This window comes from Mustela nigripes, chromosome 17 (assembly GCF_022355385.1).
Source record: "Mustela nigripes isolate SB6536 chromosome 17, MUSNIG.SB6536, whole genome shotgun sequence".
Lineage (NCBI taxonomy): Eukaryota > Metazoa > Chordata > Mammalia > Carnivora > Mustelidae > Mustela > Mustela nigripes.
The window spans coordinates 41,385,616-41,413,275 of NC_081573.1; the positions used below are offsets into that span (position 1 = coordinate 41,385,616).

The 27,660-nt window shown below is 51.7% G+C and overlaps 1 protein-coding gene across 1 annotated transcript; it reads left to right on the forward strand.

The window, feature by feature from the left end:
• The first annotated feature begins 591 nt into the window (after window positions 1-591).
• LOC132004964 (uncharacterized) lies at window positions 592-27,660 on the forward strand. Its single transcript, XM_059381627.1, has 25 exons — window positions 592-768; window positions 4,975-5,179; window positions 6,170-6,311; window positions 6,913-7,046; window positions 7,128-7,386; window positions 7,644-7,742; window positions 8,009-8,149; window positions 8,279-8,359; window positions 8,611-8,755; window positions 9,171-9,308; window positions 9,819-9,891; window positions 10,562-10,744; window positions 15,951-16,087; window positions 17,158-17,362; window positions 17,466-17,604; window positions 17,771-17,904; window positions 18,338-18,491; window positions 18,596-18,700; window positions 19,329-19,430; window positions 19,839-19,976; window positions 24,371-24,451; window positions 25,516-25,663; window positions 26,294-26,443; window positions 26,595-26,673; window positions 26,778-27,660. The coding sequence occupies exons 1-25, from the start codon at window positions 693-695 to the stop codon at window positions 26,971-26,973; spliced, it is 3,444 nt and encodes a 1,147-aa protein (XP_059237610.1). The 5' UTR covers window positions 592-692; the 3' UTR covers window positions 26,974-27,660.

Here is a 27,660-nt window from a genome sequence, read left to right on the forward strand (position 1 = left end):
TTTGAGCTCGATCTTTGCGGAAGGTGGGGAGAGGGAAAGCCATAGGATTGGGTTGCGGTTGTCCCAGTCATGGGTGCATTGGCAGGCTGTGGCTGAGGAGGGAGAAGGCTCACGGAGACCCTCAGATCAGGGAAAATAGGGCATGAGGGACCTTGAAGGTGGACCCGGAAACTGAGTCCTGAAAGCAAGGAGGAGCTCTCAGGATGGGCAGTCACACCTCCCTGCTTTTCCTCATGCAGTTCCCTTCACCCTGAATGAAGGTCGTTCCCATTTCTACATCTGTGGGAATCCTGATCGCACACCTCCTCACAGAAGCTCTCCCGGGTTCCCCAATCACAGCTTATTGCTCCTGCCCCGAACACCCTTATCAGGCCAGTGACCATGAGGACAGGGAACCCAGTGACTCCAAATTTGAGGAGACCGTTGTGGGTATTGTGGAGGGGCTGCAGAAGCCTCCAGCCCCTTCTGCGCAAGCCCCAGAAGCTTGGTTTTTGTGCCCAGAGGCACTGGTTTTTGCATGTTCAGTCTCAACCCCCTTTCCCCTCCCAGCTTGCCTTTCCCTTCCCAGCTTGCCCCGCCTACTCCCAGCAGAGCCTAAACTTCAGACCTGGTCAGGACACTCCCTGAACTGCAGCAGGAAGGGCCCCTGGGCAGTCTTTGGGTGAAAAACAGCGGTGTGCTGCGAGTAGACAATGCTGCTGGACCGACTTTGCCTGCGGCTGAACGCTGTGGTCTGTGGGCTCCTGCTTTTCCTCGTCCTGGGCCAGGGTGAGGCTCTTTCACTGGGGGGCAAGGACTGGGGGTTATCTTGCCAGATTCTGCAGAGGCAGGATGTGAAGCTGCAGGAGGGAAGGCCCCAGGGAGATGGTGAGGGTGGAGAACTATAGTGTGGGGAAACTTGCACCTGACCCAATGCTTTGAAAGCCCTGGTTGGGTCCCTGAGGTGCAGAGAGAATGGTGGCTGACCGAGGTCACATAGGTCATGTAGTACTGAAGGGCAAGGGAGGCCAGGAACTCTGAGCACAGCCTGGCATGGTAGGTGGAAGTGGGGGGTCGTAACTCAGAGCGTTTCCTCCTTAGTGTTTGTGATAGAGCTAGCACTCCCTGTGAAAAATAACAATAAGTATCTTCCTGCTGCAGTTTGGCCCTGAGTGTTGTGCCCTTGGCTAGAGGGATGTCCTGGCACCCACTGAGTGTCCTTCCAAAGGGGCCCCAGTCAAGATTACTGGCTCTTGGGGAATCTGGCTGCATAAGCCCCTACCATTGCATCCTACAGCCCATGTGTTGGAGAGACTGTCATATCCTTCTCTTCACCCCATGCACCCATCCTGGGTGAGGGCGCTGTCTGGCCTTCAGAGCAAAGGTGACTGCACTTCGTGTCACCACTTCCTGGCTCCCCTTGGCTGTTACCAGTAGCTTAGGTTATTCTGGCACCATGCCTGAGGCCTCCACAGCAACTGTGTCCCCTCTTGCCAGTGTGATCCTCTCACCCCAAATGGCCCAACCATGAGCCCCAACTGTCCTTCCCCTTCCCAGGCCAATTTACTTGGGAGACATCCACATTAATCCATTCCGCATGGCCCACCCCCAGGGGCTTCCGCCCTTAGTAGCCACTCACCAGGCTCTTAGAGGTCACCAAGAGCCTCCAGCAGGACAATTTGTTAGGCCTTGCTGATACCTCCCTTTGAAAAATGTTTAATATTTTAGATTGGATAAGGTGTTAGAGGGCACAGGTGATATGTCTGACCCTCTCCTGTCCCATCCTATCCTGGCTCCTTCACAGGGGCCATTAGGATCCCCAGGGCCTTCTACACACCACTCAAGAGTTTCCTCAAGAATGAGTGTGTGCACACATCCTTGGTTTTCACCTAAATGATCACAAACCCCCTCCCTTTCTGGCACACAACTTTTCCACTTCTTGACATAGGGGGCAACTTCCCCACATCTGTATGTGCTAGAGCTTCTTCGTACTGTTTCATGCAAGGGTTTCTCTTCAAGGAGAAAGGATCCTTTATGTAACTAGCCTCTGATCAGGAACATCAGGTTGTGTCCTTTGCCATAACAACCTTCAGGCATTGGAAGCCAGTGGCCACAGTGAGTTACATGGACAGATATCCCAGCTGCCAAGGAACTGTGTGTAGATAGATGTTACTGGGAACAGGGGTGGGCCTTTGACTTGGAAAGACACTGCTCAGTTGCCCTCTGTGGAACCTGTGAGTGGCTGTTGACTCTGACCAAATCCACCTGCTATTGCATCAGGCATGGCCTGATGTGCATCAGTGTGCATCAGTGTTGACCCAATAGGTGATCTGAGCAGGGAATGGGCAGGCGAGCTGGGAAGGGAAAGGTAGGTCTAGCAGGAGAGTGAGACTGAAAAGGCAAAACCCAGTGACAGGCAGGCACTGGCATGGCCACTTCCCCTTTGCCTGGGGGCCCCCTTGGGCTTCCTCAGAAGGGGCTGGAGGCTTCTGCAGCCCCTCCATAATACCCACAACCGTCTCCTCAAATCTGGAGTCACTGCATTCACTGTCCTCATGGTCACTGGCCTGATAAAGGTGTTCAGGGCTGAAAAGCAGGAGCAATAAGCTGTGATTGGGGAACCCGGGAGAGCTTCCGTGAGGAGGTGTGCGATCAGGATTCCCACAGATGTAGAAATGGGAACGACCTTCGTTCAGGGTGAAGGAACTGCATGAGGAGAGGCAGGGAGGTATGACTGCCCATCCTGAGAGCTCCTCCTTGCTTTCAGGACTCAGTTTCTGGGTCCACCGTCAAGGGCCCTCATCTTCTGTTGTCTCTGGTCTGTGGGTAGTATAGATCCCTGAAGCTGTTTTTTGTTTGTTTGTTTGTTTGTTTGTTTGTCTGGTTTGGTTTTTTACTTCTTATTATGGAACCAGGCTCAGATTGGCCAAATTCTGCAGAAGCAGGACCTGAAACTGCAGAAGGAAAGCTTCAGGCAGGGAGGAGCCAGTGGAGGACACCAGAGGAACTGGGAGCCTGACCCCTCATCTCCCTGCACCCCGAGGGATGGAGAGTGTTGGGGCTGCCCGCAGCCACACAGCACCAAAGGGTTTCCAGTCTGTTGTAGAACAGTATAACACATAAGCTTTTTTTTTAAAAAAATTTTATTTATTTATTTGACAGACAGAGATCACAAGTAGGCAGAGAGACAGGCAGAGAGAGAGGAGGAAGCAGGCTCCCCACTGAGCAGAGAGCCCGATGTGGGCCTCGATCCCAGGACCCCGGGATCATGACCTGAGCCGAAGGCAGAGGCTTTAACATACTGAGCCACCCGGGCGCCCCAACACATAAATTTTTTAAGGTTAACCCATGTCAACATGTTCAGTACTTTTTTCTCTGTATCGCTGGATGATATTCCATTGTACAGACGCAGTACATTTTATTGCTCCGTGTATCAGTTGATGGACCTTTGGATTGTAAATTATAGATAATCCTGCAATGAGCATTCTCGAGCAGGTTTTTGTGTGGTTGTATGTTTTCAGTTCTCACAGGTTTATACCTAGAAGTAGAATTGCTGGCTCATATGGTAAGTCTATGTTTAACTTTTTGAAGAACTGCCAGATTGCTTTCCAAAACACCTGCACCACTTCACCTTCTCACTAGCGAGGTGTGAGGGTTTCAGTTTTTCTATGTCCTTACCAACGTATGTTGTTAGCAGAATCTCTTACGTGAATCTCTTTGAATCTATTTTCCTTGTAATTTTGCTTTTCCATGGAAGAAACCAGTTCAGTTCTGGAGAGGATCCCAGAGTTTGGGCTTTGCTTATTATATCCATATAACGTCTTTTAACTATTTCTCTGCCCCTGGCATGCCTGTAAAGTTGTACTCATTACTTGTATTCTACAGGCTTGATTGGATTTCGGTTTCAGGTTCTGCTTTGTTATGTTTTGGGGCAAGACTACTTTGTGTAGGGCGATGGACTTCCATCAGAAAACATACATTGCTTGTCTTGCTTTTTGTGGCAAAGTAAGTTGTTTGACGTCACAGTCAGATTTCAGCAAATGTTTCTCTTAGCATGAATGAGGTGAACTTTTCTTCCTTAGCGTATGAGCCATTTATTAGTATTCCTTACTCTATCCCTCATTATTTCATATTCTTTAACCAAATATGCGTAGCTGGCACATTTCTTCATCTTTTGTAGAAATTCTTTGTGTGTTAAGAATATCCCAGGGCTCCTTGTGTCAGGCGACTTTCAGCCCCTTCCTCCCTCCCTGATTCCCCTAGTAAGGCAGGGGGTCGTTCTTACCTTCTAGTTACAGTGGTGCCTCGCTTTTGTAGTTGTCATCACCATATCATCACTCTTGGTTTGAAAAATGCTCTCTCTTTATTTTTTTAAGATTTTGTTTATTTATTTGACAGATAGAGATCACAAGTAGGCAGAGAGGCGGCAGAGAGAGAGAGGAGGAAGCAGGCTCCCTGCTGAGCAGAGAGCCTGATGTGGGGCTCTATCCCAGGACTATGGGATCATGACCCGAGAATGAGCCCGAAGGCAGAGGCTTTAACCCACTGAGCCACCCAGGTGCTCCTGAAGGATGCTCCCTTTATGTCATTTCTTGCCACCTAGAGCATGAGATCCCTAAGGACAGGAGCCTTGAGTGTTTAATTCCCACAGTTCTACTGCCTCATGAGACCCACACAGTTGACAGAAAGGATACTCCCACCCCTTCAAGCTTATGTGACCCATTTGTTTGAAGCTCCTGGGGCTAAACTTTGGTGCCAGGTCCCACTGAATGTGATGGGAAAGGCTGGGGCCAGACCCAGGGAAGAGAGTGGGGGGAGTAGGCAGGAGTTGGGGGGACAGTGCACACACAGGGTTAAAGGCAGGAAATTTGTAAAGCAAGTGTTTGTAGATCAGAGTCCCTTGAGCTGAGGACAGGAAGCGGCAGGCAACATCAGTAGCCTGGGAAAGCCGCTGATGGATAGACTCAACCCTGGTGTCTGTTTCTATGCTCACAGGCCAGGATTCTGCCAGCCCCGTCCGGACCACACACACAGGGCAGGTGCGAGGGAGCCTCGTCCACGTGAAAAACACTGATGTGGGGGTCCACACCTTCCTGGGAATTCCCTTTGCCAAGCCGCCTCTAGGACCCCTGCGATTTGCACCCCCCGAGCCTCCTGAACCTTGGAGTGGTGTAAAGGATGGGACCTCCCACCCAGCCATGTAAGTGGGGATTCCAAGGAACTCCAGTCCCTCGGGTGGCGGGTACTCCGAACCCTGGGCCAGGCTGCAGATGTCATTTCATCTAAACCCCTACAGCCAGTCTCCCCTCTGAGTTTGGTGGCTCCCCACATGCATTTTTCCCATGAGCATGCAGATGCTTGGAAGGGTAAAGTAACTTGCCCAGGCTCTGGGCTTGGCACTTAAAACAGAGATACACACCTGCCTCAGTTCTAGTCGTGTCAGGCATTCTCTGCCACCAGCAGAGGCTTGGGTTGGCTCCATGAACCCCGTAAGAGCCTTTGACTCAGCAGCAGATACTGAGATCCCTGAGGGGTGGACGACCCCCTCTCTGTACAGTTACTGGGCCAGGGCCAGGGCCAGCTGCCTGGGGCCAAAGGGCATGTGTGTGTTCTTGCATCTGGAAACAGTGGAAGAGATGTGGTTCCCTGAGAGCCTGACTTGAGATGAAGGCTGTCCCATTGCCCTTCTTCTTCTTTTTTTTTAAAGATTTTATTTATTTGTTTGACAGAGATCACAAGTAGGCAGAAAGGCAGGCAGAGAGAGAGGAGGAAGCAGGCTCCCTGATGAGCAGAGAGCCCAATGCGGGACTTGATCCCAGGACCCTGAGATCATGACCTGAGCCAAAAGCAAAGGCTTAACCCACTGAGCCACCCAGGTGCCCCCCATTGCCCTTCTTACGAGGGGGTAATTCTCCATTCGTTCGGACAGCACACAGATGTGGGCTACTCCCTGGTTCCACACCGGTCCAGGTACAGGAATACAGTGGGGAATGTCAACATGAGCAGCCCGTGGCTCTCGCAGAGACCCCGAAGAGTCGAGATTTCCCAGCCTCGGGGGGATTGGTATCCAAGGCCTTCATGCCCTTGAGGCCTCCCTGGAAGACTGGGCTCCATCCCCTGTGGGACTAAGGGCAGCGGGGAGAAAATCTGGGCCCAGGATCTGGTTTTGACCATGGCACGGTCCCACCAGATGTCCGCAGAACATCACAGTCTTCAACATGATGGCTATGAAGCTGATGAATTTGAGCCTGCCCTTGATCTCCATGTCCGAAGACTGCCTGTTCCTTAACATCTATACGCCTGCCCATGCCCATGAAGGCTCCAGTCTGCCGGTGAGTGCCAAGCCCCTGCCACCTGGGGGGCGAGAGCATATTGCTTCTGTAAGAAGATCAGAAGGGACAGGATCAGCCTGGGCCCCTCTGCAGTGTGACCCTGTTGAGAAGCCCCTCACTACTGGGTCTAAGAGTGTTTCTTACCCAGAATGAGTGCTGACCCTTGGGCCTGGGGTCATAGAACCCTGGCTGCTCCCAGAGGTCAGAAGCTGGATGGACCCAAGACTCATCCAACCAACTCATGCCCAGGAGACCCACTCAGGGGCTGGATCTGTGGAAGCAACGAGAATGGAGAAACTTAAGTAATGTTCCTGTGGGATGATCAGGAAGATGCCTCTTTCTTCCAGCTCAGAGAGTGCCAGGAGAAATGAAGCCAGACTTCGGTACATAGGGTGGGACACAAAGTATGGGAGATCTAGTTTTCCTGATAGAAATTAGGTCCTTTTCAGTCTAAGTCACGAAGAAGGTCACCCTGTCCTGCCTGAGTTCTGTTTATGCAGCTCGGCACTTAGAGCCAAAGTGGTGGAGAATCCGGCTAGCAGCCCCCGTGGGGTCTGTGCAGGGTGGGAGCCACATGGTGTCTGTGCCTCGATTTCCCCAGGTGATGGTGTGGATCCATGGTGGCGGGCTTGTGGTGGGCATGGCTTCCATGTATGACGGCTCGGTGCTGGCGGCCTTTGAGGACGTGGTGGTGGTCACTATCCAGTACCGCCTGGGTATTCTGGGCTTCTTCAGGTGAGACTGGGGCTGGGCAGGGCAGCACTGGTGGAGAGAAGCCAGGACCGCCCCGTGACCCCTGTTCGTGCCACCTTTCAGCACTGGAGACAAGCATGCCCCCGGCAACTGGGGTTACCTGGATCAGGTGGCTGCGCTACGCTGGGTCCAGCAAAATATTGCCTCTTTCGGAGGAGACCCTGGCCATGTCACCATTTTCGGCGAGTCCGCGGGTGGCACAAGCGTGTCCTCCCATGTTGTGTCCCCCTTGTCCCAAGGACTCTTCCATCGTGCCATCATGGAGAGCGGTGTAGCCCTGTTGCCCGGCCTCATTGCCAGCTCAGCCGATGCAGTGTCTGCGGTGAGTGCCCCCAGCTGTGGGAAACCAGACCACTGCCTCTTCTCAGACCTCTCAGCCTCCATCACTCTGCTAAATGAGGATGATGAGGGGCCCCTTCATGGGCAGGACTGTCTAGGCAGCCCCTCTGGCTGAGACATCTGAATCCACACCTGATACCTTGTGAGATTTGGGGTGCACCTGCCCCCAGCTGCGACCCTGGGCAAATCCTTCTCCCCTGTCTGGAAGGATGAGGCAGCCCCTGCCTGGTCTCTTTACAGATGGTGGCCAACCTGTGTTCCTGTGGCCAGGTTGACTCAGAGGCCCTGGTAGGCTGTCTGCGGGGCAAAACTGAAGAGGAGCTTCTGGCCATCCAACAGGTTGGGCCGAATGGACATGGGTGTGGCAGAAGGGGACCGGTGGGGGTGGGGAGCAGGTCCTTTACATTCTCTGGGCAAGTTACTCCATCTCCACACCTTGGTGTCCTCACAGACCTGGGTGGGAAGTTGAGGCCAGGCCATGAAAAGCCAATGGCAGGATCTCTTGGGGGAGGGGGTGTGAGCATCCTGGATGAGCTAGGAGGGGGTGAATGGGACTCAGAGCCCATTAGAAAATGTCTGGGACCTCGCTTTGTGGGCCCTCTCAGCCTGTCATGATCATCCCTGGCGTAGTGGATGGGACCTTCCTGCCCAGGCACCCCCAGGAGCTGCTGGCCTCCGCTGACTTTCAACCTGTCCCCAGCATCATTGGTGTCAACAACGATGAGTATGGCTGGATCATCCCCACGGTGAGGCCCAGCCCCAAGCTCCCAGGTGCGGGGGCGGGCACAGGGCGGGAGAGGGGATTCTGGCAGGGCTCAGGGCATCATAGCTGTAGGCCCATCCTACTCTCAACTGGAGATTCCCTCACTACCCAGTTCATGAACAGCTCTGAGACCTGGAAGGAAATGGACAGAGAGACCGTGAAGGCTATTCTGCAGCAAATGTTGACAATGTTGGTGAGGCTTCTGGGGTCCTGCCCAAGTGGACGGGGACTTCTCTCCTGTCCAGAGGAAAGGGAAAACCCATCCGCAAGATAGCTTGTCCATGCATTGTCCCCCATGAGCAAAGGCTGGGGTCACCCCAGAGCTCGGCCTCTTCCTCCCCATTCCCTGTACCATCCCAGGATCCGTCTTCCCAAACCTGACTCTGCAGCCTCCCTGCTGCTGCCCGCTGCCTGACCTGCCTATTTCTGATCCACCTGGGCTAGATGTTGCCTCTTGAGTCTGTTGACCTGTTGATGGAGGAGTACATGGGGGACAGTGGGGACCCCCAGACCCTCCGAGCTCAGTTCCATGAGATGATGGGGGATGCCATCTTCGTGATCCCTGCACTCCAAGTAGCCAATTTTCAGCGTGAGTACATCTATGACTAAGGCCACAGCAGTGAGGGGGCAGCTCTGTGGGTCCCACGTGAGGTCTGTTGGTGTGCCGGTCCCAACCCATGCCTATATATTAGGTCCCTAGGTGCCAGACACTTGATGTCCCTCATCTCAGTAAATCCTCGAAGCTAGTCTAAGAGATGGGCATTTCCCCCACTTTACAATGAGGACCTTCAGTGACTTAACCCAAAACCATATAGCTAGGAAGTTCCAAGATCATGATTCGAACCCTTGTCCTTCCCACTGCTCTTGCTCCAGCCAGGGGCTCCCTCACCCCACTGTTCAGATTTAGACCAGCTTCAGACCTAGCTATCTTGTCACCATGGGTGATGCAGGAGAGCCCCAGGCAAGGGACCACCATGTCACAGCCTGTGCTCCCCACCCTCTAGGCTCACACGCCCCGGTCTACTTCTACGAGTTCCAGCATCGGCCCAGCTTCCTCAAGGACATCAAGCCGCCCCATGTGAGGGCAGACCATGGTGATGAGTTACTTTTTGTCTTTGGAACCATCTCTTGGAAAGGCTACAGTGAGTGTTCCTGGGCGGGGTCCCTCAGAGACTCCTTGTTCCCAGAATGTGGGGTGGGACCTTGCCTGGGTCCCTGCGTGAGGGTGATTGTCCTCTCTGTACAGATGAGCAAACTGAGGCTCAGAGAGAGGGTGGAATCAGGTGCCCAAGATCTTACAGCTAGAGAGGCTGAGCTGGAACTCGCTCCCCTCCACCCCTTCCCACCCGAGCCGTGGATGCATGGCAGGGGTGCAGAGGAGGGTATTTTGGAGGCATATTTGTTTCTTAAGTGACTTCCTGGTGTCAGAAGGAAGAAGGGAGCCTTTTTGGTCAGGAATGAGCCTAGTTGGGTTGAGGAGAGGGCCTGGCACCCCAAAGCTGTGGGGGGAGTGGGCAGAGAGCCAGGCTGGGGAGGGCAGAAGAGGACCCAAGGAAAAGCTGCACGTGGGCTGGTGAGTGTGGTGGGGGCTGACCCGTGTGCTGGACAGGGGTTGGCCCCCACCTAGACCCTTGTCCTCTTGCTCTCTGTAGTTGAAGTCACAGAGGAAGAAAAGCTGTTGAGCAGGAGAATGATGAAGTACTGGGCCAACTTTGCTCGAAATGGGTAAGATGTCACATCCCACCTTAGCTTCGGGGGGTGGGGCTTGAACCCATTCAGGGGTCCTCCTTTTCTGTTGTGATCTCATTAGCGTACATGTATCCTTTTTTTTTTTTTTTTTTTTTTAAAGATTTTATTTATTTATTTGACAGAGAGAGAGATCACAAATAGGTAGAGAGACAGAGAGAGAGATGAGGAGAAGCAGGCTCCCTGCTGAGCAGAGAGCCCTATGTGGGACTCGATTCCAGGCCCCTGGGATCATGACCTGAGCCGAAGGCAGAGGCTCAACCCACTGAGCCACCCAGGCGCCCCGCGTACATGTATCCTTAATTGCAAGGTGGCTCCTTCCCCAGTTCCAGGTCCCACATAGACCTGGGGCCTTGTGGGTGCTGGATGCTCCGCCCATCTCCAGGTGACCTGGAAGAAGGGGACAGTGCCATGTTACCCACAGAGCCTCTCTGACGGGAAGCAAAAAAACAGTCCCAGTCACCCTGCCCCCTGGTGACACTCTAGTGGGAGGTAATCTCTTTCCTAGATTTAGAAACATCCCCCTGTCACTCCCCAACCCCACCTGTCCTGTCGGATGCCTCACCTGACCCCAGTTGGGGTGCCAGGCCTGGGCTCAGTGGGGCTCTGAGAGACTACCCCCTGCCCTGCCGGGAGGGCATGTCTACAGGAACCCTAATGGCGAGGGTCTGCCCCACTGGCCCGTGTTGGACCAGGAAGAGCAGTTCCTGCAGCTGAGCACACAGCCTGCAGTGGGCCGGGCCCTGAAGGCCCACAGACTTCAGTTCTGGACGAAGACCCTACCCCAGAAGATACGGGAGCTGATGGAGGCAGAGGAGAAACACACAGAGCTGTAACTCCCTGTGGCTGAAGGGCTGGGGATGGGGGGCTTGAGTGCAGGTGGGGGTCTGCCGGCTATACCCACGCACACCCACTGAGGAGCCAGGAGCTTTTCCTTCCTTCCTGCAGCCATTCATTCGTCCTGCCAGCCAGCCAGCCAGCAAACCTTTATTAAGAACCTAGTGCATTGGGGTGCTTGGGTGGCTTAGTTGTTAAGCAACTGCCTTCAGCTCAGGTCATGATCCCAGGGTCCTGGGATCAAGCCCCGCATCGCATCGGGCTCTCTGCTCAGCAGGGAGCCTGCTTTCCTTCCTCTCTCTCTGCCTGCCTCTTTGCCTACTTGTGATCCCTGTCTGTCAAATGAATAAATAAAATCTTAAAAAAAAAAAAAGAACCTAGTGCATCATGTTAGTTGCCAAGCCCCCCATAGGTCCTCTCATGTTAGACACACTCGGTGAATCCCCCGCATGAAGCTGTGAATGAGCGAACCTCGATGGAAATTCACCCCGCGCTGAGCCTCAGGTCCCATCCCCTTCTCCTCCCCTCTACCCCACCCCTACCCTCCCTGTCCTCCCCCTTTGAAGAAGGGTTCTTTGGGAAATGTTACCCACATCTGGCTCTCAGCGAGCTCCACGGGCTGTCATATCTGTAAGGAGCCAGTAGAAAGCCTGGATGCCAGGAACCCAGGAGTTCCGAGGTACTGGCCACTGAGGCCGCCAAGTACTGAGGACAAAGTCCCCATTGTCCATTGTCCCTGGGAGTAAATGTCATCTACCACTGACATTGCAACACCCAACCAGTCACTTACCTGTGTCCCACAAGGTGACTGACCCCATTTTTGTAAGAAGACTGAGCTTGTCCATGTGCCCCTGGAGCCTGGACGAGCTGTTTGGGGGCCAGGAGAGCCAGCTGGGTCCCTCAACCTACCACAGGGTTGGGGGAGGGGTGCAGGGCGAGGCGGCGCAAACCTTACACAATTGTAGCACATCCATCCAGATCATGGTCCGTATCTGCGAGATGGTTCCTGGAAGTTGGACTGGGAGACCAGAAAGTCCAGAATAAGGGACTCTTTGTTTCCAAAGTTCTCTCCATCCAAGGAGGTCTCTCCTCTTGCCTTTTGGAATTCTCCTTGCTTTCCCTAAACTCTTCCTTCCCTCACCTTGTGCATCCTCCCTGCAAAGGAAACCTTCTCTTCTGCAGTATTTGATCACAGCGCACAAAGATACCGAACTATGTTCACTCTGCCTCTTTGTTTCACCAAAGCACTTTTTTCTCTGTCTCTCAGAGGCTGTATCCTTCTTCTCATAGACCTAGGAGTCCTGCTATGCCCCTGCCTCTGGCCAACTTGCCCTCTCCAGGCACTAGATCTTCCAGGAGGAAAGTCCCCTTCTTTCCCTCCACTGCATGTGAGCCCAACCACAGAGCCTCCTGAAGAGAGGCCTGAGGGATGGAGACTGGCCACCAGATGGCAGACAAGAATAACCTTAAAATTAGGGAGAGGGGAGGGGCTTTCCTGTTAGTGGCCTCTGGTGCATCACGCAGCTCCTGCATCCCAGAAGCATTTGCTGAGCACCCACAGCATGCATGCCTCTGTAGGTCTTTCAGTCCTGCAGATGCACGATATATTTTCCAAAAGTGGATTCCCAGTATTAGTTTCTTAGTCATCTTATTTTTTAAACAGTTTTATTATGGAATAATTTACATATAAATAAATTCACCCACTTTAGGTGTATGGTTTCACAAAGCTGGCTAAATATTGGAGACATACAACCACCATCACATCACGTTTTAGAATATTTCTCTTTTTTAACTTTTTTTTGGTCAGAGAGAGCAGAAGCAGGGGGAGTGGCTGGTGGAGCAGGCAGAGGGAGAAGCAGGCTCCCCGCTGAGCAAGGAGCCTTACGCAGGACTCCATCCCAGAACCCTAGGATCTTGATCTGAGTTAAAGGCAGATACTCAGCTGACTGAGTCTCCCAGGCATCCCTCAAGTTTTAGAATGTTTCTGTTGCTCCAAAGAGTTCTTTCGTGCCCATTTGCAGTCAATCACTGCCCTGACCCTGGTCCAACATAGCCACCAAATTGCTTCCTGTTGCAATAGTTTGCCTTCTCTAGAATGTCATAGAAGTGAAATCATTTATTACCGATTTCTGTCACTTAACATAATGTTTCTGAGATTCAACCGGTGGTTTCCTTTTTATTGCAAAGTAGTATTCCATATGTGCCATGCTACATTTTTTCTATCCACCAATTAATGGATGTTTAAGTGATTTCTATTTTTTGGCTCTTTTTATTAAAGTTCCTGTGAAGGGCGCATGGGTGTCTCAGTGGGTTAAAGTCTCTGCCTTCAGCTCAGGTCATGATCCCATGGTCCTGGGATCAAGCCCCACATTGGGCTCTCTGCTCTGCGGGGAGCCTGCTTCCCCCTCTCTCTCTCTCTGCCTTCCTCTCTGCCTACTTGTGATCTCTCTCTGTCAAACAAATAAATAAATAAATAAATAAATAAATCTTAAAAAAATAAATAAAGTTGCTGTGAACATTTTCAGACAGGTCTTTGTGCAGACATGTTTTCTTTCTTTCTTTTTTTTTTTTTATTTGTTTGAGAGAGAGAGAGCACAAAAGCTGGGGTGGGGGGAGGTCAGAGGGAGAGGGAGAAGCAGACTCCCAGCTGAGCAAGGAGCCGATGTGGGGCTCAATCACAGGACCCTGGGATCATGACCTGAGCTGAAGGCAGACACTTTAGCGACTGAATCACCGGGTGCCCAATGTTTCATTTTTGGGGGGAAAATAGCTGAGTGGAATTGCTGGGTTATATAGCAAGTGCGTGTTTAACTTTTTTTTTTTTTAAGATTTTATTTATTTATTTGACAGACAGAGACCACAAGTAGGCAGAGAGGCGGGCAGAGAGTGTGAGGGAAGCAGGCTCCCTGCTGAGCAGAGCCTGATGTGGGGCTCCATCTCAGGACCCTGGGATCATGACCTGAGCCGAAGGCAGAGGCTTTAACCCACTGAGCCACCCAGGCACCCCGCATGTTTAACTTTTAAAGAAAATGCCAAGCTGCCTTCCAAAGTGACATGTTTATGCGCCCACCAGCCATCTATGGGGATTTTAATTGCTCCCTAGCCTTGTGCACACTCGGTCTTACCCGTCTTCCACCGTTGATTAATTGTAGTGGGTGTGTAGTGGTATCTTAGTGTGCTTGTTCCCTGTTTCAGTGTCTTTTTCTGTCTCTGTCCTTGTCTCTGTCTCTCTCGCCTCCTTGCTCCTGCTCTGCTGCATGTACCAATGGATCAAGGTGCAGGGAGAGGGATGGGCCCCACCTGAGAGGCTGCCAAAGACAGTCCAGGGAGGTGCACTGGTTATTTTTCATGGAGGGAAGTTTGACCCTGGGCCTCTCCAGCTCTGAATGCCACCTGGAACCCCAGGAGAGAATCTGGCATCTTGTCTAGGCATGACCCTCACCCAGCTCCTCACTAAGCCAGCACTTCTGTTTGAATCAGTAAATATTTGCCAGAGCCTCGCACTCCCACACATCCCCCACACCATGCCGACTCCCGGCCAGCCATGCTCCGGACACTAAGGCCCAGAGTTGAGTCCTGCCTTTACTTGGGCTAGAGGCTGTCCCAGAGAGACAGACCCCCTGACAAACTGCCCAGCCTGTGGCAAGAACGGGCTTCCATGGCCTCAGGTTCCGTGTCTTGTGTTTTCACACATGTAATCTCAGACCCTGTGAGGTGCTTCCTAGGATCGTCACTGTTTCACAGACGACAAAACCAGACCCAGGGCTCTGGGTAAAAAGTGACACAGCTAGCGCTCAGCAGGGCCTGGATTTGAATGCGGGAGTTCTGGCCCTTCAACTACACCATCCCGGGATTCGGAGTGGGATTTGAGTTGTGAATAAGAAGCTTCCAGCTCCTCTTACTCCATTCTCTCTGCAGACCTCAGAACCTCCTGCCAGGAGTCCAGGGGCCCCTTGAGGGCAATGCCTGGCTTCTTCCCTGTTACTTGAGGAGCCTCAAGAGAGAGGAGCTGACAGGAGAAAATCATGCCCCAAATACACCCTGGGCATCCTTGGACCTGGAGCCCCATGGCAGGGCCACCTAGGCCCAAGGCCCTGAGGCTTCCCAAGAGTATCAATGCAGCCAAGAGAAATGAAAACCTAGGAACTCAGAGAAACTGGTACACCACTGTCTGCGGCAGCATTCCTCAGAATAGTCAAAAGGTACAAACCACCCAAATGCCCATCCTTGAATGAACGAAAAAACAAACTGTGATAGAGTCATACAGTGAAATATTATTATTCAGCCCAAAATGGACAGAAGTACTGATACGTGCCATAACTGGAGTGAACTTCAGAAACATTACACTAAGTGAAGGAACCTGGACACAAAGGGTTATTATGGTTATTATGGGCTAGATCCTGGATAGGGAAATCCAGGGCAGCAGCAAGCAGATGAATGGTTATCAGGTTATCAGGAGATGGGGGAGCATGGTTATTATGGGCTAGATCCTGGATAGGGAAATCCAGGGCAGCAGCAAGCAGATGAATGGTTATCAGGTTATCAGGAGATGGCGGAGCATGTAGCAATAGGAGTGATTATTGAACAGGTATGGGATATTTTGCAGAAGTAATGAAAGAGTTTTGTAACAAGAAAGATGTGGTATTTGCACAAAATTGCAAATACACGAAGTGCCACTGAGTTACATACTTTAAAATGGTTAATTGTATATTACATAAATTTTACCTCAATTTAAAACAAAACAAAAAACAAATAATATCACCTTCAATTCCCTGTATCCAACATCAGGGGGCTCAGGCACCCCCTTGACTAGTAGGACTGGACACTAGCCCCTGCCCCAAGCCATGGGCTCCCTTGGAACTGCAGCACGGTCCCTGGCCACCATTCCCTTGGATGGGTGCTGTGTGTCTCTTGCCGTGAGCACACAGGACCTGGTGGAGTTCCCTGGGTCAGGAGAGCTGGAATTTGAACCCAGGGCTTCGGAGCTCCAAAGCTCAGGCTCTTTCCCTTCCCCCTTGCCGGCCTGCCACCCCCCCACCCCTGGGGAAATATCACAACATCCACCCCCCTGCAGTGGATCTCTGAACCCTCCCTCCCCAACTTGGGTAGAGGTACTGTGTCCTAGGGCTGGCCACCAGCCAGATGGGGAGGTCCACTAAGGTTTTTATAACATAACCCTTCAGAGATTGGTTGTGCCAAAGGGTGGGGCCTTACCATACCTTCCACTACTTCTGCTCCCAGTTAGTTGTGAGGAGCATGGGGACAGTGGTACGGAGTGGGTCCAGGGTCCTACCCTGGGTGGCCTGGCTGCTCCTGGTGTTCCCTGTCACAGCCACTGGTAAGATATGCAGGCAGAGCCTACCCAGGTGGGAGCTTCGGGGTTGCTGGGAGGACTTGGGTGGAGGGGACAAGCGGGAGGCAGAGACGAGGAGGGGTGGGCAGCCTGCTCGCTTGGGGAGGAAGCCCTCAGTTCTCAGAAATGGCAGGGGTTGTACGCACCATCTCTGGGCAGAGCCGCTGCCCTTGCAGTCATGTGTGATCTCCAGAGCAAGCCTCCAGAGGCCATGTTCTTCCTTGTGTTTTCAGGGCACCCAGAATTTGATTAATCAGCAAGCACAGCCGTAGGAATGAGGGTCAGGAAAGATTTCCCCACAGTTCTAGAAACAAGCAGTGTGCAGGGAAGCACCGGGTCAGTCAAGAGGCGGACGAGGGGAAGGGAAAACGTAGGCAAGAGACTTTATTGTTTGCAGAAGGAACCGGCCAGATGGCTAAGCAGCTTCTGGAGAGGCTGATTCAAATATTCACATTAGGCTCTGGGGCAGGGGCTGTCCTTCCTTATCCGGTATCTTGCCCTGGTGTGATTAGGGCAGGGGTTATTGATGGGAAATCTGAGAAGCCCAGAGGAGGTGGCTGGGGGCTCAGGCTCTGGATTGGTTGGTTTGCATCTGAAAGACACCTTTCTGGGAGTTGTTTATTAGCTCTAAGAACTGGCCAGCCCTGGAAGGTGCACAGTGTCTCCAGAGTCTGCAGGGCATCAAAATAAAGAAAACAAAATGAAATGGTTATTACACTTAATTCAGCAGATGAGAAATCTGAGGGTGAACGGCTAGCCTGATGGCCCAAAGCCCCATGGCAGGTCTGTGGGTCCCAGGACAGCCTAGTTCGCCCTCCGTGGATTCATTGGCCTAGAGGAGATTGGCAGACCTTCAAGGGGGGAGGAGAAAGTGGGGGGTCATCCTAAGGCCCATCTCCCAGGCTTGCTGGGAAGGCTAGTCACAGCCCTGGGTGCTAAGTGCTCAGAACACAGCTCACAGAGCGGGTACATTCACTGTGAGTCCATTCACCTCCCTCCCACCATCCCCTGTGGAGGCTGCAAACTCATTCACTGGCCCTCTGTCCTGCCCACAGGGCCTGAGGTCACACGGCCTGAAGTGGACACCACCCTGGGCCGCGTGCGAGGCCGGCAGGTGGCCGTGAAGGGCACAGACCGCCTGGTGAATGCCTTCCTGGGCATCCCGTTCGCCCAGGCACCGCTGGGGCCCGGCCGGTTCTCAGCCCCACGCCCGGCACAGCCCTGGCAGGGTGTGCGGGACGCCAGCACTGCCCCTGCCATGTGAGTAGCCCCTTGCAGGTGGACAAGCTGGTGGGTGGCAGGGGTCTAGATGTTGGGGCTGGTGGGCTGACGCCCTGGCCCTCGGGCCCATCCCTGGCTACAGGTGCCTGCAAGATCTGGAGAGAGCAGAAAATGTCAGATTTGTGTTGAATGGAAAGCACCAGCTCTTCCCTATTTCAGAGGACTGCCTCATCCTCAACATCTACAGCCCAGCTGAAGCCACGGCAGGGGCTGGCCGGCCGGTGTGCAGCCCTGAGGGCCCCGACTGCACCTGCAGCTCCGCCTGGCCTGTCCTCTCCCCAGCCCTTTTCTCATACTGCCACAGGGGTCCCAAGAACACCCTGGGTTGAGGGGAGGGCAGCTGCTGTCTTAGGAACTGGGCGTCACTGCCCCATGGCCTCTCTGCAGGTCATGGTGTGGTTCCATGGAGGCTCTCTGGTGGTTGGCGCTGCCACCTCCCAAGACGGGTCAGCCCTAGCTGCCTACGGAGATGTGGTAGTGGTCACTGTCCAGTACCGTCTGGGCTTCCTCGGGTTCCTCAGGTGAGGTGGCCAGCCCGGGGGAGCGCCTTGCTGGCACTGGGCAGAGGCCAGCTTGGGAGGCCCGTCAGAGAACTGGGATGGGGTACAGAACTTGAATGCAGATTTCTCATGCAAGTAGGGTGGCTGGAGACCAAGGGCTCCTCCCCAATGCCCAGAGTTATACAGAGAACTTGGTCCTTTGGACAGGAAGTGTGGACTCCTGACCTGGCGCCAGGATCCCAGCAAGGGATAGGGGCAAAGAGGACTGAGCTCTGGCAGGCTGCCCAGCTGGGCACACCCACACCGCAGGCAGGGCAGGGGGCTCCTGAGCCTGCCTCCTACCCAGGCCAGACTTGGGGCAAGGGGAGGGTCTGCCGTCCTGGGGGTTGGTTAAAGGCTGACGACAAGCCAGCCAGCCTACCCTAATGACTGCTCCCAACCCCCGGCTCCCTAGCACTGGGGACGAGCATGCACCTGGCAACTGGGGCTTCCTAGATGTCGTGGCTGCTCTGCAGTGGGTGCAGGGGAACATCTCCCCCTTTGGAGGTGACCCCAACTCTGTCACCATCTCAGGCACCTCTGCTGGCTCCTGCATCGTCTCTGCCCTGGTGAGTCTCCACAGGGAGCCAGCAGCCATATCTCCCGTGGCCCCAGACCTCCCAGGGTCTCTGCCCACCCCTGACAGCCCCCATGTCCTCCACACGGCACCCAGGTCCTGTCCCCGCTGGCCGCAGGACTGTTCCACAGAGCCATCGCACAAAGTGGAGTCATCACCACCCCAATTTTACTGGATTCTAACCCAAGGGTCCTGGCTCAGGTCTGCATTTCTTTCATTCTCTCTCACCCAACACGGGCCAGCCCCAACTTGCCCTGTGCTTGTCCTGAAGTTCCAGAGGGTGTCACTGGTAGGGAGATCCCTACCTCTGTTGGTGGAGAGGGACCCACTGGGATGAAAGAAGCACAATGTCCATGGAGGCTCAGAAAATCACCAGTGCCTCCCTTCCCGCTGACACCCCCCCCCCAGCCTGGCACCCCTGTTGTCCCCTCCCTGCCACACTAGCCCTGCTGGAATCCCTCCTCTCTGAACCCTGTCTCATTTCCTTACTCACTCTGCACAGCATGACTGAGCCCGCTAGCTCTGAGAATAGAGTTAACTAGATAATGATACTATTCTCGAGGGTAGGGGGACTCGGCTACCCACACGGATAATGACAGTATGATGCAATGGGAGACACACGGGGTGCCTGGGGACCATTCAAGCTTGTGGGCAAGGAAGCCTTGGGTTCCTTGGGTTGGTGGCAGGTCTCTGGCCAGTCCCGAGGCCCCATCTCTGACATCACTGCCCGTCTTTCCTACTGATACACCCTGTGTGTACAGGGAGGCAGAGGTCTGGAAGGTGGGGGTTGATGGGGGAGGGAGAGGCAAAGCTCTTGTCTATCCCCAAGGGCTTTGCAGACTCCCTGGGCTGCCGCTCCACCTCCTCGGCTGAGATGTTGCAGTGCCTCCGGCAGATGCCAAAGGAAGAACAGATCCTTAACATAAAGATGGTATGCCTACCTCTCAGGGGGCGGTGGCAGGCAATGGGACAGAGGGGTCTGTCCAGCTCTCGTGGCAGCCGAGAAACTGTCATCAGTCTGGGGTGAGGCTCAGGGCAGCCTCCCCTGAAGGGAAGGCTCCCCTGGCTGTGGAGGGCCCAGCCAGGTCTGGGAGCATGAATGGAGGGCCACCTCTTCTAGAAAAGAGGTCTGCTTGGAAGCATCCTTTGATTGGGCTCCCTATTCCTCCTGGTCCTCCAACCCTGGTGACCTCTATCTCCTCTAAGGCTCAGCCACCCAGGCATGCAGCCACCCAGGCATGCACCCCTCCAGATGCACCTCATCTGGGTGAGCCCCAGATGCCATCTTTTTAGGGCATGGGCCTGATTGGGAAGACCTGTGCCTTGCTTTCTCCTGCAGAACATGACAGCGTTCTACACCATTGATGGAACCTTCTTTCCCAAGAGGCCCATGGAACTCTTGAGGGAAAGACACTTCCACTCTGTGCCCTTCCTCATGGGGTTCAACAATCATGAGTTTGGCTGGCTCATCCCCAGGGTGAGTGTCATTTGGCTCTTGTGCTTTCAAGTCCCTGCCCCAGCCAGTCCTCTGCTGCCCCAACACCATCACCGCAGCCTGTGAGCTGACACTCCCATTTGAAAGGTGAGAAAGGAAAGCTCAGGGAGGTTTATGGGACTTGCTTAAGGTTACCCAGATTAATTTTCCAAAAGCAAATGCTTGGGGACCAGGCTCTTGCACAAAGTAGCCTTCTGGGCAGCACTGATTCGCAGCATATTCTTGCCTTGGTGTCTGGTTTATACATCAAACTCTATGAGACTGGTTAGTATGTCTCTGTGCCTGGGAGTCTGATTACCTGAGACTTTCAGGTTCCAGATAACAATAAACTAGTGGGGGACATCATGGCCCAAGTGCCTTCCAGTCCCTTCCAGGTGAACAGAACTCCCCACACAAAGTGTTAACATGATGCTTTCCTTCTGTGCTTCTTTCCTATCATTCTCTTTCTTCTACCCATCTTTACAGTGATGGACTTTAATGACTGCAAAACTTACAAAGGGAGCGTCTCATCGTAACATTCCTTAATTTCCAAACTTGGGCACTATCTAGTTTTTATGATGGAAACGAATAAGGCAGTGAACATCTGCACGTCCGTAGCTTTTGTCCTTTGATTTCTTCCTTTGGAATTCCTCTCCAGGAAGGACATTTGGGTGTTTGCTGGATGACAGGCTCATGCAATCTTGACACTCAAGGACAAAACTTAGAGAAGTTTCCAGGCCAGGGGTGTGTGTTTGTGTGTGTGTGTGTGTGTGTGTGTGTGTGTGTGTGTAATGGCAGACAAGTGTTTGGGGGAAACAGTGCCCTGGACCCTGGCAGGCAGCCTTGGCCCCACACTGTCAACTTAGAGCCATGAATTGAATGGTGAGAAAGAGCCAAGCCCGCTGGCTCCCAAGGCCCCAGGCAAGCCTCCCTGGTACAGAACCCTGTGCCTGGGACTTTGTAGCCACAGATGCTTCTCAGGAATTGGGTGGCTCAGGGCACTGCTCACCTTCTCACTGGTGCAGGCATTCTCTTCACTCTTCTTGTTATCCCTCTGGGCACAACTGTATATTTCTCAGCCAACTAGACGTTTACTGGATGTCCATGGTGGAAGCTTTAGCCATGGAAAGTAATCGAGACCCCGTATGGAGGCCTCACCATCTCTTAGGCATGGCCACTGGCATAGCACTTGGCGAAGTTGCTACGCCAGTTTCAACTGTGGCCGGCAACTTGAGTCCCCAGGTTTTGTTGCAACTTTACCAGCATTTGCAGACTATAATTTTAAAAATATAAACTTTATTGAGATGTAATTTCCATACCATAGAATTTACCCTTTTAAAAAGTATATAATTCAGTGGGCTTTATATATCCACGAATTTGTGCCACCATCACCATTATCTTATTCCAGAACCTTGACATCACCCCTAAAATGCAGCCCATACCTGCTGGCCATCACTTCCCACCCCACCTCCTCCAGCCCCTGCAACCACTAATGTACTTTCTGTCAAATCTGTGGATCTGCCTATTTTAGACATTTCCAGCAATCTCTACACAGGAAGTGGGGCACAGACTCACAGACCCTAGATCAAGAGTCACGTGTTCCACCAACTGAGCCAGCCAGGCACCCCCTAGACATTTCAAATAAATAGAATTCTACAATATGTGGATTTTTTTGTCTGACCTTTTTCATCTAATAGGCTGTTTCCAAGTTCTTCCAAGTCGTAGCATGTATCAGCACTTCCTCCTTTTTTACGACTGATCGGTGTCTAGTATGGATATGGTGTGATTTGTTTAGCCATTCATCAGTTAATAGGCATTTGGGTGGTTTCCACCCTTTTGGCTATTATGGGTAATCCTACCCTGAACATTAATGTACATGTATATGTTTTAATTTCTCTTGGTTATTTACCTAGGAGGGGAACTGCTGGGTCCTAGAGGAACTCTGTTCAATTCTTTGAGGACCTGTCTGTTTTCCAAAGTGGCTGCTCCATTTCCCATTCCAATACTCATTAGCTCTCATTATAGTCATCCTACTGGGGTGAAGTGGTATCTCATTGTGTTTTTGATTTGCATTTCCCAGATTACGTAGGATGTTGAGCATCTTTTTATGTAATAATTGGCCATTTTTATATCTTTTTTGGAGAAATGTCTTTTAAAATCTTTTGCCCATTTTAAAACTGCATGGCCTTTTTATTGTTGAGTCGAAGACTTTTCCATGTATTCTAGATACAAGTCCCTTATCAGATATATGATTTGCAAATCTAGTTTTCCCATTCCATGGGTTGTCTTTTCACTTTGTTATGGTATCATTTACAACACAAAAAACTTTCATTTCGATGACATCTGATTTATTTTCTTTTGTGCTTGTGCTTTTGGAGTAATATCTAAGAAGTGATTGCTTAATCCAAAGTCATTGAGATTTACCTCTATGTTTTTCTCAAAGAATTTTATAGTCTTAGCTCTTATATTTAGGTCTGTGATTCATCTGAAGTTAATTCTGTGTATGGTTTAAGTTAGGGATTCTTCTGCATGAAGTTATCCAACTGTTCCTGAATCATTTGTTTAGAAAAACTTTTCTTTTCTTATTGAAATGTCTTGGTGCCCTTACTGAAAATCATTGATCATAAATGTAAAGGCTTACTTCTGGACTCTCAGTTCTATTTCATTAATTTATATGTCTATCCTTATGTCAATACCACACTATCCTGATTACTACAGTTTTGTACTAAGTTTTGAAATGGGGAAGTGTGAGCCCTCCAACTTTCTTCTTCTTTTTCCAGATGGCTGCATTACTTTACTAGAGTTACAACAGAAGACCACAATGTGGGGCAGGGTGGGGCACTTAAAGAACAGAAATTAATTGTCTCACAATTTGAGAGGCTAGAAGTCTGAAATCAAGGCGTTAGCAGGATTGGTTCCTCCAGAGTACTGTAAGAGAATCCAAGCCTCTTCACTAGTTTCTGGTAGCTTCAGGCATCCCTAGCTCTTCGCTTATGGATGGCATTCCCCCTCTGTCTTCACATAGTCCTTCCTTAGTACCATCCATCTCTGTGTCTGAATTGCCCCTTTTTACGAGGACACTAGTCATATTGGACTAGGACCCAGCCTAATGATTACCTTTGTAATCATCTTGACTACCTCTCTAAAGTCCCCATCTCTAAATAAGGTCACATTCTGCAATACTGCACATATCTCTTTGTGGAGACCCAAATCAGTCCCTAACAATTGTTCTGGTTATTCTGGGTCGCTTGCATTTCCATATGAATTCTGACCAGCTTGTCGAGTTCTGCGCCCCCCCCCCAAAAAAAGTGGCTGAGATTTTGATAGGGATCATGCTGAATCTATAGTTAAGTTTAGGAAGCATTGCCATCGTAACAAGATGATGTCTTCCAACCCATGAACATAGGCTGTCTTCCCATTTACATAGGTCCTCTTTAATTTCCCTCAATTATATTTTTGAGTTTTTAACATACAGGTCTTGCACTTTATTTTTTTTTAAAGATTTTTTATTTATTTATTTGACAGAGAGAGAGATCACAAGCAGGCAGAGAGACAGGCAGAGAGAGAGGAAGGGAAACAGGCTCCCTGCTGAGCAGAGAGCCCGGTGCGGGGCTCGATCCCAGGACCCTGGGATCATGACCTGAGCCGAAGGCAGAGGCTTAACCCACTGAGCCACCCAGGCACTCCGGTCTTACACTTTATTAATGAAGTGGATTTCCAAGTATTTTATTTTTGATGCTATCGTAAATGAAATAGTTTTCTATATATCATCTTCAGATTGTTCATTGCTGGTGTGTAGAAACACAACTGATTTGTCTGTTGTTCTTATAGACCATCATTTTTGAGACATTTGCACCTTTAGCTACTGTGGTCTTTAGTCTTTTACTTTTTAGTGCAAGTAATATCCCCTTTGGGTTATACAGTCTTTGTGTTTACTCATCTGTGGGTTTTTTGTTCCTATTTTCACAAAGATTAGCAAAGAGCCTTGTAGCCATGAAACTAACTTCAATAATTAATGTTTCCGTAGTGTTTACTGTATGTCAGGGTCCTTATATTTACAACCTCGGTGTTCATAATCCTATGAAGCAGGTTATTGTCATTTCTTTTTCACAGATTAAGAAACTGAGACAGAGAGCTTAAGTAATAGACCTAGGTCACGCACCTAGAAAGTAGCAGAGCTGGGATTTGAACCCAGAGACTATGCCCTTAAAACTGTAACATATAAAGACAACATTTCACTTTAAAGACAGCATTTTAACTTCCCCTGTGGGCCCTCATATGATACCTGGTCACAGTTGGCTCTGTTCACAGGGTTGTGAACACCTGTCTGTTCCTGGTTGTGAGTGGAGGGTGGGCGGTGATAAGACTGTGATGAGAGGACCCGGATGTCCCCACAGGGCTGGGGTTTCCTGGATAAGATGGAACAGTTGAGCAAAGAAGAAATATTGGCCCTACTGAGACCCTACTTGGCTGATTTGGTGAGTCAAAAGGGAGAAAGGGGTAGTCCAATGGTATCCTATCCAGAATAGTTGGGCACCCTCCTCTTCCTCCTACCCTCCATCCCCCACAGCTACACCCACACTGCCAAACCCCTTGGTTCAGCTGCTGAATTTTAGTTCCACCTAGAAATCCCCTTGGACATGAGTCAATGTGGTTCTCAAAGAAAGATGATCATCATCATCATCATCTTCATAGACTACCCCCTAATGAGCCCATACTGTGTGCCAGAGACTGTCCTGTGCTGAACCCTAGGACATGCATTCATCTCCTTCAATCCTCATTATAACCCTGTGAAATAGAAATTTTCATTATTCCCATTTTGCAGAAGAGGAAACTGAGGCTCCAGGTCTCACAAAAAGCAAAGGGCAGAGGCAGAGCTTCTGCCAGCTCTGTCTGATCCCAGAGCTTCTGCTGTTAAGACCATCCTGTCAGATGTGGAGCCACTTGGACCTGAAGTCCAGTCACAACCCTGGCTACTTGTCCACAGTTAGCCTTTGAGCCCATTTCTTCATCTGTAAGCGAGGATAAACTTCCCACCTAAGGAAACTGGATGCTGTATTTGAAAAGTCTGCCAGGAAACTAGTATTCAGAAGGTGCTCAATCTATGCATATTTCCCTCCCTTCTTCGGAACCCTCAGAGTTCTCCCCATTCATATCACCTCATCCCTGTTCTCTGGAGCTCTGGGGGAGCCCCCATGATTTGTTCTTTCACTAACTTCCTGGTTAAGTTCAGCCGGGCAGTTCCTGAACACCAGAATCCTTAGCCAGGAACTTCACATGAGCTGCCAGGCAGCTCTGCCAGGCAGGTTATGACTTTCAACCTATTGGAGATCACACAGCCAAGCTGGCTGACCTGAGCCAAAGGTCCAGATCTGACCTGATCCTGCCCAGACACTATCTAGAACCCCCAAGGGAGGCAGGGGCACCCAGCACACGAGTCCTGGGATATGAAAGAGGCCATGCTGGAGGGTTTGGAGCTTCTTGGGAGGGTCTGCTGGGGCCGTGGGACCAGAGCAAGCCTGAGCTTGGACTTCTGTCCTAGGATGTGCCCCCTGAGGTGATACCCAACATTATAGACGAATACCTAGGCAGCATTTCTGATGCAGAAGCCAAACGCAATGCTTTCCAGGAGCTTCTAGCTGACATGATCATCATCTTACCTGCCATGAATTTCTCTAGAAGCCTCCAAGGTGAGCCTATCCTGTTCACCTGCCCCACCCTTCCCATTTTGGCCCAGGAGCTGGATTATCACAGGCTACATGGCCCACACCCTGCTGCTGCCCCATACCCTGCTTCCTCCCCAGGACACAGACATGACTCTGGCAGGTCACTCTGCAGGCCAGTAAACCAAGGCTCAGAGAGGTGCTGTGACTCGTCAAAGGTCACCCAGCAGGGCTCATCACCAACTCTCAGGGATTCACCTGATTCATGAGTGAATTTTCCCCACATTCAGCCCTTCTCCTGGGATAGAAGTCTTGCTTCCTCCAAGCCTGGTGGCTAGTCTCTGACACAGCACTAGAACAGCTCCTAGCTCTTATCTTCGTGACCTTGAGCAAGACGCCTGGCGCCTCTGTGCCTTAGCTTCCTCATCGGTAAAACGGCAACAGTAACAGTCTAATTGGTATGTTGCCAGGAGGGTGAAATGAATGATGACACAGAAAGCGCACGGCTTGGTGAGTGACAACCAGCAAGTACTCAGCACATGCTTGCTGACAGTGAAGTTGTCAACATCAGAACCGTTACTGGATTGGTGTTACTACCAAAGGCAGGACCCCATCAGACTGAGGGTACCTAACCCTGAGGCAGACCTCTCTCCACAGATTCCGGAGTCCCCATCTTTTTCTATGAGTTCCAGCATCGACCCAGTTCTTTCGCGAAGATCAAGCCGGAGTGGGTGAGGGCTGACCATGGGGCTGAGCTAGCCTTCATGTTCGGGGGTCCTTTCCTCATGGACGAGAGCTCCCTGCTGGGTGAGGACACAGAGACGGGCGATCCTTGGGCTACAGGCTCCAACGGGCTAGGCTGGGGCTTGTAGGCACACACGTCTCCAGTCCGCACTGGGGACCCTTGGGTCCTCTCCAGGACCCACCTGACCCTGATCCTGGTCTGTTCCTTCCATAGCCTTTCCAGAAGCTACAGAGGAGGAGCAGCAGCTGAGCCTCACCATGATGGCTCAGTGGACCCAGTTTGCCAGGACAGGGTGAGTGATGGGCAGGTACACCTGACTTTGGGCCTAGATGACTCGCATCTTCCCCCAGTGGATAGTGTGGGAGGCCTTAGCCTTCATTCATTCCTCCCTCCCAGGGACCCCAATGGTGAGGGGCTGCCTCTGTGGCCCTCCTACAACCAGCTGGGGCAATACCTGGAAATCAGCCCGACACCACGAGTTGGCCATAAGCTGAGAGAAGCCCGAATGCATTTCTGGACGGAGACACTTCCTGCCAAGATCCAGCAGTGGCAGCAGACACAGAAGGGCAGGAAGGCCCTGGGGGAGCTCTGAGGGGTGGCACAGTCCCAGCAACGCAGCTTCTTCCTCCTTCTGCTAAGAAACTTTAGCTTAAACCAAGCTGATGTACAGACATGTCCCTGAAAGAATCAGCCCCTCCATGACTAGCATTGTGCTCTGTTGAAATGTCACCTGCTGCCTTCTGCAAGGGCCTTTGTACAGACTCTTCCATCTTCCTGAAGTGCCTTTCCCCCTTACTTCACGGTTAGTCACAGATTATTCTTCAAGCCGGGGATCCCCCTCCTCCAAGAAGCTTTCCCTGCCTTCTTTGGGCCTAAGTCTGTGTCCATTACAGTATAGTCCACCCCAGACTAGCACTGTCTGTGTCTCTTTCACTTCTATGAGGATGGCAGTCAGCCTGACCCTGCTCTGTGTCTCCCACACAAGGGTCAGGCAGGACCTGGAATCAGGGATGTTTGATGAACGAGTAAAAGAGAATATGAGAATGGCGGCTGCTGGATGTGAAACCAGGCTCTTCAGCCACCGAAGCTATGCTCAGGGGTGCCTGGGTGGCTCAGTGGGTTAAGCCTCTGCCTTCGGCTCATGTCATGATCTCAGGGTCCTGGGATCGAGCCCCTCATCGGGCTCTCTGCTCAGCAGGGAGCCTGCTTCCCCTTCTCTCTCTGCCTCCCTCTCTGCCTACTTGTGATCTCATTCTCTCTGTCAAATAAATAAATAAAA